The sequence below is a fragment of the Corylus avellana genome, chromosome ca5, assembly GCF_901000735.1.
Source record: "Corylus avellana chromosome ca5, CavTom2PMs-1.0".
Taxonomy (NCBI): Eukaryota; Viridiplantae; Streptophyta; class Magnoliopsida; order Fagales; family Betulaceae; genus Corylus; species Corylus avellana.
In genome coordinates this window covers 8,546,028-8,561,168 of record NC_081545.1, presented here as the reverse complement: position 1 = coordinate 8,561,168, position 15,141 = coordinate 8,546,028, and the positions used below count along the sequence as shown (strand labels likewise).

The following is a 15,141-nucleotide window of genomic DNA, read 5'->3' as shown; positions in this document are numbered from 1 at the left end:
TTGTTTTTGATTTTGTTTTTAGACAGCCTACCTTTGCACCATTAGTTAGGGGAACTCTGCAGACAACAGCATGCAAACACTCATCAGTGTTGGAAACTGCTGACACATGTTGTCTTTCCATATTTCCCCAAGTTTCCAATAGCTTGCTCTACAAACAATGAGCACATATACCATAAACAACATCCTTAGATGAATCTAAATACTGTCATTATCAATCTGAATGTAAGAAAATCGAATTGTGTATGGTTTACTGCTTACTTGGGAGTAGAGTATATAGTTCAACTTCATGTCAAGCTTTTCCTTCTCAAACTGTAATTTCTTATGTACCACATAATGCCGCAACTTTGTGAGACCATCCCAAGCATATATCAAATTTCTCTGCCCAAAAAACAATCTCAATTAAGACTGATTCCACTGTGAAAACCAGACATCAATGCGGCCTCATTCTAAGTAAGCAAAGGAAAGAAAACCTTAATCTCATCTCATAGAATTTGATTAGTTGATTATGTTGAGAGGGCATGCACCACCATATTTCTACATTTCAACTTGGATTTATGTATTCATCGTGATAAGATTTTAATTCTTGTTGTTCATATAGAAATGACACGGCATATGACAATACAATAGATCGATCTCTCAATCCTCTTTGCTACTTGATGGTGCTTCTCCCATAACAAGTACTTCTTAGTGAGAACAATATAGCGAATAAAATAAATGCCAGTACCTTGCAATGAACTGAATAGCATCTGCAGCCATACAAAAGCAGAGCACCTATCATCTCTTCCTTTCCTTTTTTTAACTTTTGTAATAAGCCCTTTCTTTTGCTATGATCAACATTTCTCAATCAGCATATCCAACTTTCACCGAATTTTGATTTTGATTTTTATTGCTCAAATGAGATGAATTAAACTTCAACCATAGTTCATCTTCTCTTAATTTCTTAAACTAGAACAAGTAACTATGGGCCATGATGAAGTTTACTATGGGAAAAGACTAGATCATCCTAGTTTTTTAAACATAACAAATCAACAGGAAATGATAACTCTCTGTTTACAACAGTACAAGACATACATCACGTGTGAAACCTTTTCTCAAGAGATATACTTCTTTGCATTTTAAGTATATTTTCCCTGAGTTGACATCCATGCTAACTAAGCGAAAATACCAGCCCAACAAAATATACACGAGATGGACGCCATGCCAACTCAGCAAAAATGTACACAAGATGATCCTCGGAGCATGTCAACTCAGTGAAAATGTACTTGAGATGAACGCCAGAAAGGAAAGAAGCGTTTCTCTTTTATCAAACATGCAAATCAGTAAAACAAGAACCATGCATACCTTTGCCTGATTAGTTATGCTCCCATTCACAGCCACAGCTCTAGCATTGGCATATCGCCACTGCATCAACCGATTATGAAGCAGCCGAATTTGATGAATGCTCTCTAAATTACCAGGCTGCAGAGCCGGCAAGGAGCTGAAGGAGGAAGAAGAAGAAGAAGAAGACTTCTTACCCTTGAGAAGGTCCCACCCCATGTTAAGCAATTTCTCCACGCCCTTTGCTCTCGACGGACTATTCGGAGGCTTCAAACTCGAAAACGACATTGATTTTCCTTTATTTTCCACCGACATAGGCGCTGACCCCGACCGCCCCGGCGACAATGCCCACTGTGACTTAGCACTCGAAAGAGAATTCACCCTCTTGATCGCGTTTTTTATCGTAAACTTCTGTGAGCTTGGAAAATTATCAAACGACACCGGAACATACGAATCCGAAACCCGCCTTGCCGATATATCGGTCATATACTTCGAAGGAACTTCTTTGCCCAATTTCCGTGAACTCGCCGAGCTTTTTCCCGTAGTCGGAGAACCCATCTTGCCGGACTCTGAGTCCAAGTCAAAAGTATCGGTAAAATAATCCGATTCCGATTCATAATTTTTCCGGTAGAAATCACTTTCATCTACCGACAATCTTCCAGGAAGAATACCCGAAATTTTAGACGAAGAAGAAGATTTTCCCGGAAGCGTTAATTTCTCGGTGTATCTCATAGACCCTCCAATCCTCGGTCTGTTGTTTTCTTTGGCGCTCTCCTTGTGATTCTCAAACCTACCGAACTCGCTGGAACTTCTCTGTCTATTGAGAAAACCCCCATTGTCGTTCCCCGATAATGATTTCTTATCCTTTTTCCGATCTTTTAGCCTCTCGTTTCCGAGATGATCGCCTAGAGTACCGGAATTCTTGGAGGAGGAGGAAGAAGAAGTCATAGTAGCCGATGAAGGCCAAAGTCCTCGCATAAGTGCTGGGTCATCCAGGCTCTTATGTTGTTGCTTCCGCGCATTGGAGGAAACAGAGGTGGTGGTGGCGGTGGCGGGTTTGTGCCCAATCGGTGAGAGCGATTGACTGTTCGAAGATGGGATTCCGCTTTCATGCGAGGAGGTTGAGTTTGGAGAGAGATACCGCGAGCTCACCTCTCGGGATCTCGCTCTTCTGGGTTTCGGAGACTGATCAGAAACCGCCGGTTCATTGCCATTACTCTTCATGGTTCTCACCGGACTTTTCTACTCCGGCTAGAAAGGAAGCAAGAATACAGAATACATAGAGAGAGAGAGAGAGAGAGAGAGAGAGAGAGAGTTTGTTACGAGGTATAAGGAAAAGGGAGGATTTTGTGTGGGTTTTTGAAAAAGAGATAACATGAAAAACAAAACACAAGAAGGTGGCGGCAAATAAGGTTTTAGCGCCGGCCGGCACGCGAGGGGTTTTATGATTTTATCATGGTCTTCCTTTGTGAAAGTACGTAACTGTCCTCGTCAGCCGGTTTCAGTAATTTACACTTTGGAGACACTAGGCAGTCGGAGAGAGCAATGGAAGTAGATTAATTGTGCCTTTTCTATTGTTGCCGGCTGAAGCGGAATAGGATCCTCTCCATTTCAAAATCCCTCCATTTCCTCCATTTAGTGCATTTTGAAGGATATTGCATTTAATGCACTACCCTTATTAAAACTTTTGGACAACACTACCCTTCACAATGCACTAAATGGAGGAAATTGAGGGATTTTGAAATGGTTTTGCTTAATTGCAATAAAATTGTAGTTTGATGTATCATTCCCCCATCAAAGGCAAAGCAATACCATACTGGGAATGTTTCTGAACATAACGGCCATATCTGTGCTAGTTTGGCCAAAAGCGATAGCGTCCTACGCTTGAACTAGTGATAGTCCACGGCAGCATGGCTATTGATGGCAGTTTTGTGGTGGGCTGGATCTTGGGTGGTAGTTATTGAAAAGATTTAACATTTGGTTTCCAAAGAGTAGTTCAATTGACTAGAGATCATGGCTCATGAAGCGGAAGCTATTAGGTCAGAAGTTAATTTATATTTAATTAATTTCTTTATAATTTTTTTTTAAATTGTTATTAATGAAAAATCCGAAAGGTTATATGCTAATTTACGGAATAACGATGACATCATATCTTAATTAACATGCAATAATGAAAAATTTATATATAAGAAAGGCACTATATATATATATATATATATTGATTTTATTGATACCACCATTAATTTATCACTTGTGAGTCTTCGATTAGGCCGTTAGGCGCAAGGGCGAATGAAATTTTCTTTTAAATGGTTTATTCTGGTTAAATACTTCTGGTGACTTTTCACCAAGGTAAAAAAATTTACTCGGTTGATAAAACTATTGCAACTACGAAAAAGAGTATTATTTACTCTAGTAAATAAAAATTTATTACCAGGTTGATCAAATTGGTCACATTTTTTTTTTTTTTTTTTCCTTACTTTTTACTGAACGTATTTCTTTTGGTCCTTTGGATGTGAGAATGACTTTTCATTAGATTTACCTCTTAAATAATGCAACTTTGATTTATACCAAGCGGTAAAAATGTCAATACATGATCGGATGAAAATATATGTAAACCAAGAGTTGCATTTTTTTTTAAAAAAAAATAGTTGCAATTGAATTGATAGACTTATTCAAAAGGCATATTTTATTATTAAATTGTTAGGAAATTTCGGTGATAATTATCTCTAATCAAAAGAGTTTGATGCAAGCTACAACTAATTAAGAGGCATACTGCATCACAAAGCCGATAGAGGTCAATTTTAATGTTTATATATATATATATATATATATATATAGCTTAAGAAAAAAGTTTAAAAGAAGTTTTGAAAATTAGTGGGCCATGGCTCCTTTAGGTCAATTAGCCTCACTAGATTTCTAGAAGTAGTGCTAGAGAGCTAAATAAATGAATTTAGAAAAATTTTCAAACTGACGTGGCAGACTGTGAGTGGTAGATAAAGCAGAGAGAATTGCATTTTTTTTAATTTAAAAACCTTTGCCACGTCAGTTTAGAAATTTTTCTGGATTCATTTGTTTGGCTCTCTACCACTTCTCAATTTCTAATGCCACATGTTAATAGATAAATTCTCTCATATTTTATTTAAAGTAATGTTAAAAATCACATTTTTATTTCATACGCCGTAACAATTCCAAATTTTCAACAAACCTTTGAAAATGTGATTGGTTAAGACTATCAATTCAAGCATTATATATATATATTACAGTTTATTTCTTGAGATGTGTGTCACTGCAAATATATATATGAAAAGAAAAAAATAATTTATAATATTACAGTTTATTTCACGAGATGTGTGTCGCTGCAAATATATATGAAAAGTTTTGGTATTCATTCCATGTGGGACAGAAGAAAAAAAAAAAAAAAAAGTAAAAATGAAAGCATTGGACAAAAGAAAAGCGCCGTTGCCGGGGATCGAACCCGGGTCACCCGCGTGACAGGCGGGAATACTTACCACTATACTACAACGACTTGGTTGTTTTAGAGGGTAAAATGATTTTATTTCAACTATATCAATCGAGTTGTAAATTTGATCAATTATTTAAGGAAATGGACGAAAAGCCAAGAAGCGGTAAAGAGGTTCCTTTCCCTCACTCCAAGCGGCTCCCCTCCATCCATTTCCTGCCATTTAAAATGGGAAAATTTTGTGAAAGCGTAAATGAAGATTTATTGTTGGGGGTTTGAAAGTGGCTGAGATGGGTTCAAGGAGAGTTTGCAGGGGGGCGTGGAGGAGGAGGAAGGGGGTTGGGCGTTGAAAGGAGAGCCGCTCCCGGCTCCCCTCTCATTCCATTCCATTCCCTCCCTCCATTTTTTTCTCCCGAACAAGGAAATCGCGTCCGCCACGACCTTTCATTCCTTTTCAGTTGTCATTGCCACCTCCTAGCCAGTGTAAAGGTGCCCAAGCCAACGTGCAGCAATCACTTTTTCAATAATAACAATAAGGGAAAAGTACACTTTACTCCCCAAAGTTTGGGGCGATTTTCAATTCGACCACCAATGTTTCAATTTTTGCAATGCACCCTTGCAAACTTGCAAATTTTTTTTCAATTTGACCAATTTCATCCAAAAATTCTCATATTGCCCCTAATTTGTTATTTTTATTTTTTATAAAAAAAATTGAAAAAAAAAAATAATAATTGGGGTGGCCGTAGCCACCCCTTTGGCCATCTGACCATTTTTGCAACCCCCAAATTTTGTTTTGTTTTGTTTTTTTTTTTTTTTCTTATAAAAAATAAAAAAATAAAAAAATTAGGGGTAATATGAGAATTTTTGGATGAAATTAGTCGAATTGAAAAAAATTTGCAAGTTTGGGGGGTGCATTGCAAAAATTGAAACCTTAGTGGTCAAATTAAAAATCGCCCCAAACTTTAGGGGGGGTAAAGTGTAATTTTCCCTAACAATAATTCAAACCTCAACCTTCTAAGTTTCTATAGAAGAAAAGAATGTAGTAAAAGGATGCAAATGAATTGCATTTTGACAATGGCTTGGAAAGAGTTTACTGGAAAAAGCTTTAAGGAACAAAACTAAGCCTTAACAATTGCTATATAGTCAACAACCTATACTATTATAGGACATTAGGGAATCAATGAATAGCCATGTTACAACTACCAGCCATGCTTACAAGCATTCATGAGAACAAAATTTATATCTTGTATAAACCAACTTTACCGTGGAAGAGATAAAACTTTCAATGTCCAAAATCAATGAAAATTGCACTGTTGCAATAGATGATGAGAATAATCAACATATTTCTCCCAAAGGGGCTTGTATTTTTCGATCCCAATCTTCAACCATGGCTTAGAGTTTCCATTGAAGTGCAGCACAGCACCCTTCTCTATCAACTGAGAGTCAACATTGGTGTATCCCAACCCCAAAACATGCCAAGAGGGATCCAAAGGCTCCGTCAATCCATAGAATGTCAGCAGTCCAGGCGGCAGCGTACCGAGCTTCCACAATGTCCGGTCAACATTCCGTTCCTGCCAGTAGTGGTAGATACCGGTTACATTCTTTTTCCTCCACTCAACCAGATCAAAAACATTCATCCCAAAGGCCCATCCGCATGCATCGGGATCAAAGTGTGCTCTTATAAGAGGGTGAGAGTAGTTCAAGTACTTATGGTATCTATGAAATGTCTCCATGCATGTCTCAACGGCTCCGTTGACGTTGCTATTCAAATCAATGGAGAAAAGTGCAGAGAGATCCTTTTGAACCACAACATCATCATCAAGAAATACCACCTTCTCCAGTGCAGGAAAAACTTCTGGGATATAAAACCTTAGGTGGTTAAGCATGGATAAATACTTTGGGTTTCGAAACTTGATTGGGGTCCGGCCATCATCGCTATTGCCAGAAAAATAATAGCTCTGAGTTTCAGAGTCTTGGAGCTGCTTAAGAACAGGAACATAAGAAGCATTTAGCCAACTAAAGTCTTCAAACTTTTGAACCTCAATAGTCACTCCTCGAAAATCATTCATGGAAAACCAAGCCTTCGTTGCAGCATAATTTATTTCATCAGTGACAAGATGGAACACAACCATCTCTGGATTTTTGGAATTTAAAGCAGTTGAATTGACCACAACTGAAGTTGCAAGGATGTTGTCTGAGAAGACACAGAAATGATAAAGATTGTTATCCTTCAGTTTCATGTCTATTTGCTTTCTTTCCTTATGCTTCCGCTGTAAGTTTAAGTTTCTGAACCACTCACTCGTTAACCGAACACCAAGGCAATATAAACTTTTTGGAACTTCTTCAGCAGCTATTTGCCCATATTTTGAACTCTTTTCACTCACAGAACTCATTTGATCGTCCAGTGCTTGAATTTTTGCTTTCAGTCTCATGATCATGGTTGCACTGTCATAATGGAGTTGCTGAGCTTGGTATAGTAAAAGTGCCATATCACGGATTGCAGTTTCTGATTCTCTGGTTGTCAGAGGTGTTCGCCTTATTGCAGCATTTGAGAGAAGGATCTGTGAATTTCGAATCTGAGCACTTAATTCCCAAGCAAATTGAAGGTTGTTGCTTTCTTTTGCAATTACGACAAAAGCTTTTGCAAGAGAAATTTGGTCACTAAGTTGCCTGGTGACGGAGTCTGGGCTTACCATTTCTTCAGTAATGTTGAGACCTTCCATAATTCTATCATGCCTGTAAGGTCTCTGCAGATCAGGAAACGTGCACACATTTTCTTAATGTTCCAAAGGAGATCAGAAAAAGTAAAAGATTGTACAAAATAATTCTCACTTTGTTTCAGGAAATAGAAAAAGGTGGGGAGAGAGAGAGAGAGAGAGAGACAAAAACAGAGAATAAGAGTAAAGAGTACTTGTTATCCAGAACCCAGAGATGATAAGTTTCACCACAAAACAGCAGCATTCTAACAACCATTATCTGTGCCAAACAGTTTGTATCTAGCCATATTTCAACTCCAGAACTTGAAGATTTGTAGCAATCTAAAGAAATTTACTTTCTTTCCTGAATTTTTATCCATATGAATACAGAAATGAAACCGCTCAGGGAAAAAAAAAACACAGAAATGAAACCTAATAAATTTGAGATCTACAGAAAAGGAAGATGCCACTAGCCAGAAAGAGTTGAATGTGATCATAATATATTCAGTCATGCCTACACTCCAAGAGGATAATGCCTAACAATTTCTTAAGCACCAAAAAAAAAAAAAAAAAAAAAGGAGGAGAGAGAGTTCAGCACCTTCAATTTTCCCCTTGGTAGGAGAAAAGTTGAGCATCTTAAATGCAACATGTAGGTTGGAAAAAAAGCACATATTGCATTTGAAATAGGTTATTATGTCCATTTGAATCTGTATTAGTTTTACATCCATCATGCCAGATTTAAAATTGAATTATTCTTTTCTTTTTTTTTTTTTTTTTTTTCCTTTTTCCCTCTAAGCAAGATTGCATTAATAAAAGAAGAAGAAATACAGGAGGGGGTGGGGCACCCCAACAAAGTCCCCATAACAGACATTACAGAGCAGTAAAAAAACATTAAAATAAAACTGGAAATGAGCCCAATGGCTTCTTGGCTCGCAGGCCAAGAAAGGGGGCTGACAGTTTATGAGGCAGTCCAATTGAAGGACTGCCTAGAGAAACTCCTTCTGTGACAACAAGAAAACTTGGTAGCCACAATAGAGAAGATAGTACTGATAGCAACTAGACCAAAACCATAGCACATGAGCTCCATTAATCTGGGTTTGGCAGTCTCCATAGGCGAAAAAGGGACATTGGCTATGGAAGGCATAGGATAGGAGGGAGAGGAGAGCCAAGAATTTGCTGCGAGAAGCCAAAACGAGTGGTAATGTGTGCAACTCACACGGACAAGGGCCTAAGTGACATATGCACATGGTGGAAGGGAGCTGCGCTGGGTGGTGCATAGGCTGGTGAAGGAAAACTGGTGGCGCATGGGCAAAGGAGGGGGCGGACAGACAATAGATCTGGTTTCAAAACACAAACAAAAAGAGAAAACAAGAAAAAAGGAAAGAGAAGGAAGGAGAAGGGGAGGAGGCAGAGCTCTTCCCTCCTCCCTGGGCGACACTCACCGAGAAGGTCTCTCACTAGAAGTGGGAAAACCCTCACATGGGGAGATGGGAGAGCTTCTCGCTCTAAAACTTAGATAGAGAAGAGGTCTGTGTTAAAAAACAGAGAGCTTGTTTGGTTGCAATGTTCAAAATTGTTCTCTTTTTTAACTCTTAAAACACTTTTCATGCATATATCCAAACAAGTTTTCAGACGTGGTCTTTATAGGAAACACTTTTCAGTTTTTGTTTTTGAAAACACTTTTCAAAACATAAAACACAGATTAAGAAAAAAAAAAAACTTTTAGAAAACTTTCTCCACTTTCATATAGGAATGTTTTCAAAACACATGCTCAGTTTTTCAAAAAGAAGTGAGAAACACCTTTAAAAACATGGATATCCCTCCTATGAATTTTTTTTTTTTTTCAAAGAAAAAAACAAAAAAATGATGTCGTGGTTGGGTCATGCCCAACCACAATGGTTGGGTAACCAAGCCTTACCCAAGCCACGGCTATGGCTAGGTTACCCAGTCGTCATGGCTGGACACGACCCAACCGCAGTGGCTGGGCATGACTCAGCAACAGCCATGGATGGGTCACCCAACTACCATGGGTGGGTCATATCCAACCATGGCCAGGTTATGTCCAACCTTTTCTTTTTGTGAAATAGAAAATTCTAGGGAGAGTATTATTGTATTTTCTTATCAATTTTTTATTTACTTGAATAAAAGAATAGACGAATGTCTCGGATTTAAAATGATTGTAAACTCATTTCTTAAATTTGCAAAGTTTTAAAATGTGGTCTAAAAATCAAAATCAGGTCAAGCAGTACATGAGAGTTTCATAATATTTTCTCAGGATAAAAATATAAAATCAGGGAGTGATTTAGTAACTTTTTCTTTTGTTTCTTTATGTTTTAAAAATTGTTTTCAATATGGTAATCCAAACAAATTTTCAGATGTGAACCTCACAATACATTTTTCAATTTTCAAGCTATGAAAGTGCTTTTCAAAAACTCTTTTCTTTTCTTTTCTTTTTATAAGCAATCAAATTTCATTAAAAGCACAAGGGCGCAACTCAAGTACAAGAGAAACATCTACCCAGAAAAAAGAAAAAATAGCAAGAAAACCGTGAAAACTATAAACATGAAAGTGATCATAGGCAGCCACCTAGTGGTACATGGTATTCAAATGTACTCTTAATTTATCTAGTGAATACATCTATACCACATGCTATAACATTGTCTTTCAAGTTTCTTTGGGATGATCAGCAAGCAAAGGCAATGCTGATTCTAAATTTCTATGAATATCCATCAGCTGCTGAGAATCAGTTGGATAACAATCAGTTGTAAGAGAGACATGAGCACCTTAAACATATAAATAAAAGCTTTTGGCTGCTGAAATGAACTACTGATCATTAAAAATTTGGGCAAAGAAAAAGGATCTGGAGCAAGCTATTAAACAATAGCGAACCTATTGAAAAGGTATTTCAAAAATTAGTTTATCCAAGTAACATGAAAATGAGACACACACCATGTACACATTCCATTTTCTTCTTCAAAAAGCAGTTTAAATGAAAATTCACCATCGGTTGTTGCAAAATAAACAAGTTTCGAAGACACTAATATCACTGTTAACACATCTTAATTCACCTTAAGAGTCGTGGCTAGAAGTATCCCAACCTAAGTTGCTTCCAAATTCTTGCAACTTACTATTACTATTGCAGAGGGTGCAAAGGGTAATATAGAGAGGGCATGAAATAACAATAAGTAAGACTTGCAGCAATATTAGATCTGAATCTCTCGTCTCTAGATGTCTAAGGGATACACTAGGTTTTGTCACAGAATAACATCCACATTTTCTAAAATTGAAAAGCTCGTCACTATTAGACCAAAAAGGCAAAATTACCAGCAACCCAATTAAGCATTTTTTGTACCCTCACTTTCCCACATTTGATCAGCAAAACAAACGGAGTAAAATTTCAAGGTAAAAACTAATGAATAAGAAACCAAACAAAACCCAGATCTTTTCTTTACCTTGGGTATCTCCGGCCTCGACTCAATCTGACTCCCTTTGCTCAGAACAAAAATGAAGAGCAAAACTGCTATTCCAGACAATACCCACCACAACACATTCGAAACTCGCCTCCTCACTGGCCTCCGAAAATCCACCGGCCTCCGCCTCATTCTCAATCACCACCACGTTTGTTTCCCCAGAAAGCTTGCTCCGGGAGACTGTTTCCCGATACAATTGTGCTAAAGATGGTATATATAAAAAAAAAATAAAAAATAAAAAAAAGTTACTGTCTTGGGGTTGACCGTCGGAGCATCTGTAACAGATCGCGAGTGGGTTTTTGAGATCTGTAGCAGATATTGGTTTTGGGTTTCTATCAATTTGTAAAACAATTATTGGGGTTGAGAATTAGGGTTTTTTGGAGCGATTGAATTCTGTGGTGGAGGAGAGCTTGGGTGGTCTCGCTGAGCACAGGGAGAAGAGGTTGTCTTCTCCTGTGACGGACAATAACAGTTGGGATTTTGTCAAGTGGGTTCTACTTGTGATTGTCTCTAACTAATAACTGAGCTGTGTGCTATTGACTAGAATGATGTCGTTTTCTGCAAATTAATTAATTAAATTTTTTTACTTCTTACCATGAGTTTTCTTATTTATTCAATCTGAGATTAGATTATAATTTTATGTAAAATTACCTGCAGTGTGTAATAATATTAATTAAATAATTATATTTTGTAAATGAATAAAAAATTAATAAGATTATTGAAAATATTAGTTTACTCTGAGGCATCATGTAAAAATTATTTATTCTTCATGTGAATAACACTGTTTGATACATACATATTGAAAACTTAAACAAAAAATGACAAGGGAGAAAACTATATATATATATATATATATATATATATTTTCCTTTCATTTTCCAATATATAAATAAACTGTTTATACTATTTGATCATTTTTCCTTATTTTTCATCTATAAACAAAATAAAAACTTTTCCAATGTTTAGTTAATAATAATAATAATAAATGGGCGAGAAAATATGAGGTTTTTTGTCATTAAAAAAATACAAAATAAAACTTTTCAAAGGTCAAGGACGTGTAGATTCCCACCTCTTTAGAAGGGAATTCACATTTTCATCAAAAGGGCATTGGGAGAAAATTCAGATACTCATGAGGATTCAGATTCCTTTTACTTAAAGAACAACCAAGCACTACATGATTGTTATTCATTTTCCGAGTGACACTTTCATTTTGCGCACCAAAAGTGCCCTAAAATATATCTCTTGACTGGGGAAGCTATCTACTTACATAATAATTATTAGGGTTAAATGGATATTTGATACCTAAGTTTATGAAAAAGGTACTTGGATTTTAAAAAGTGACAAGCCCAATACCTGTATTTTCTAAATTTATCAAATTGATCCTTTAACCATTAAAAAACTAAATTGAATTTTTGCCATGTGTATAAAAAGTCATCTTAGACTTCAATCCATAACCTTTCAAAGGTTATGGATTGAAGTATCAATTTGATAAATTTGAAAAGTACTTTTTAAAACCCAAGTAACTTTTTGAAAAAATTTTACTTTGACCTCCTAAATTTTCACTCGATTTTACAAACCCCCCTAAACTTCCAAATCTTTCACTTTAGACCCCTAAACTTTGAATTTCCCTCAATGTAGACTCCTTCGTCAGATTTTAAACATTATATGACGTTTATAGCCTTGGCTTTTGTATAAAATTTTAATTTCCAAAATGTTTTTTTTAAAAAAAAAAAAAAAAAAAATCGTGGATATTTTGGTCTTTTTTTATAATTTTAACGGTTAAAATTGATGGAAGGGTCTTAATTGAGAGCAATTCAAAGTTCAGGGGTCCAAAGTGAGAGATTTGAAAGTTCAGGGTAGGTTTGTAAAATCGGATGGAAGTTTAGGGGGCAAAGTGAAGTTTCTCCTAATTTTTTTTATAAAGAATAAAAAATAAAAAAAAAACCATTTACAGTTTGTTTGAAGGATATCTTTGCATAAGAACTTGTAGGAAAAACCAATTGGGGGGAGAAATTATCCTATTGGGATCCACACAATTTGGATAAATCCAAATAATTAGTTATCCAGCTATCCAAATAGTAAGAAAGTCTATATGAACTTACATGTCCAAATAAATTTTGAACACATGTCTGGACAAGTGAGTACACGAAAGTATAAATTCTTTCACAATCAATTTGGATAGATAATTGTTAGAGATTTCAATCTCTAAGTGACACAACTTCCAAATATGAATTGAAATCCACAGCAATGAGCTAGCAATTTAGACAATTTTTATTTTTATTTTTTATGACGAGCAACTCTTTTAAGACATGACTATTTCGTGTACTTACCCCTATTAAGTAAATCTTGGACCTGTGTAAAACGCTACCTCCACATTAATGAGATAATACTCTAGCTTTATTAGCAGGCTGAGAGTAACTAGAACAATTTATAACAAGTATTGTAAACCATCCATATGAAATTCAATTTAAGTGGCGCGGAGAGTCTAAAATTTAGTTGCAGCAGAGTAATATTTTACTAAATTACTAACATTTTGGATCCGCCTAATACTCCAAGAGATAATTTAATTTCATTTGCCTCACCTGTTTCGCTCTTTCTCGAAGTGAAATTAATTAATTGATATCGAACAGTCACTGCCATTATAATATAATGGAGGTTTCTGCACGTCTCAGAAACCTTGGAGACATGCACTGTCCATTACTGGATTTGCTTTGCTGTAATTTCAAGAAGCTTCTCCAACTCTTAAGTGTTCATATGAAATATATAAATTTTATTTTTCACAAAAAATAAAAAAATAAAATAAACCGTATGTCATCATCCATCACCTTATGTTTATATTGTCTTTATTTGTTAAAAAATAATGCTGCAAACTTTTACTTTTTTATATCTATTTTAATATACTCTCAAGTGACTTTTAAAATCACCATCAAATAAAAATTCAATAAAAAATCATCAAAAGTGTGTAAAAAATAGGTGTAAAAAAGTAGAAATATATAAAATATTATTCTTTAGTAAATAGAAACATGTGTTTGGCAACGGCCTGCGAATTTAAACACAGACAATTACTATTCTCAAACAAAATTTAAATTCCAAATATTCTCATTTTTTATATCCTATCAATCAATTTTTACTATTATTCAAATAAATAAAAAATCACAAAAAACAAATTTTTTTCATTTTTCTATACCAAATATTCTTACTTTTTTTTTTTTTTTTCACATCAATCAATTTTCATTACAGTAGCAGGCTACCAAACAGTAACAGGCAAATGCCAAACGAAGCCACGGTAATGAGTGAATGAAATCTTCACACAAAGGGAAGCAAGTAAGTACAAGCATGTCACTCAAACTTTTATCTTGTTAGCTTCAACATGCTGTCTCTATGTTTACTAAATATCATTACTCTTTCTGAAATAATCATCAAGCCGAAATTCTCATAGTTGCGAAGACATTTATATATATTGCACCATCATCAACCATCACTTATTGTTCATCAAAATTTTCTACCCAAGAACAAACCAACATGAAAATACAAAGAACGAATGTTGACACCAACACTGAAACATCTTTCTTTTCTCTTTCTTTTTTTCCCTGTTCTTTTTCTACCCCTTTTTCTTGTGAGAGACATGGGGCTACACAATGGGGGACTTGATACCACTGACTATATAGGCCGATGGTATCCCCTCACTCTAAAAAGACTATGGATAAATGCACTATCACTAATCAAAGGGAGTTTAACATACCTACCAGCAAGAGCACACCTTACACACTCCAACACCATCACAATATACATGAATCCCACAGCTGCCCAGTAGTATAACCCAAAAGTACCTTGAAAGTGTATAAGTGGCATGAGATTGCTTGACTGCACCACCACCAGCAGGGCCGATTCTAGTAGAAAGCCCATGGCTACATGGAATCGTAAATAGTGAGGCCATTTGTCACTCTGCACCACTCCTAAGTAGGCAACGTAGAAATGTGCAAACTGGAACCACCAAGGTAATCTATGAACTGCTCCTGGGATATAATAAAACAAACTCTCGAGGAATTCGTAGCGTTCAAGGAAGGGTTGGACATAATACGCTGTCTCAGACATCTGCAAAGCTAAAAGATAAGGAAGACAGGCCAAAATCCTCCACCACCATACTGGCTTCTCATCTATTGTCGGGATGCGAACACTGAAGGGATTATCCGCGGAT

The 15,141-nt window shown here is 36.1% G+C and overlaps 2 protein-coding genes and 1 non-coding gene across 3 annotated transcripts; all 3 read right to left on the bottom strand.

Moving 5' to 3' along the window:
- Nucleotides 1-4,771: 4,771 nt before the first annotated feature.
- On the bottom strand, nt 4,772-4,843 carry TRNAD-GUC (transfer RNA aspartic acid (anticodon GUC)). The gene has a single exon. It is a non-coding gene; the product is annotated as a tRNA-Asp (tRNA).
- Nucleotides 4,844-5,954: 1,111 nt separating this feature from the next.
- Nucleotides 5,955-11,404, bottom strand: LOC132183226 (probable galacturonosyltransferase 10). The gene is made up of 2 exons (XM_059596626.1): nt 10,926-11,404; nt 5,955-7,524 (listed from the first exon to the last, which is right to left on the bottom strand). Exons 1-2 carry the CDS (start codon nt 11,073-11,075, stop codon nt 6,073-6,075), a joined length of 1,602 nt encoding a protein of 533 aa, XP_059452609.1. The 5' UTR covers nt 11,076-11,404; the 3' UTR covers nt 5,955-6,072.
- Nucleotides 11,405-14,565: 3,161 nt separating this feature from the next.
- LOC132181719 (protein TIC 20-IV, chloroplastic-like) lies at nt 14,566-15,140 on the bottom strand (the record flags this gene model as incomplete). Its single annotated transcript, XM_059594957.1, has 1 exon — nt 14,566-15,140. A coding segment is annotated over one exon (537 nt), but the record flags the coding sequence as incomplete, so codon positions are not given.
- Between the last annotated feature and the right edge of the window lies 1 nt (nt 15,141).

What these genes read in the sequence shown, in the direction of transcription:
- LOC132183226 (XM_059596626.1), bottom strand. Translation starts at nt 11,075, where the DNA reads ATGAGGCGGAGGCCGGTGGATTTTCGGAGGCCAGTGAGGAGGCGAGTT. An exon ending in CGAGGCCGGAGATACCCAAG is followed by an intron (nt 7,525 to 10,925) that starts GTAAAGAAAAGA and finishes CCTGATCTGCAG; the next exon opens with AGACCTTACAGGCATGATAG.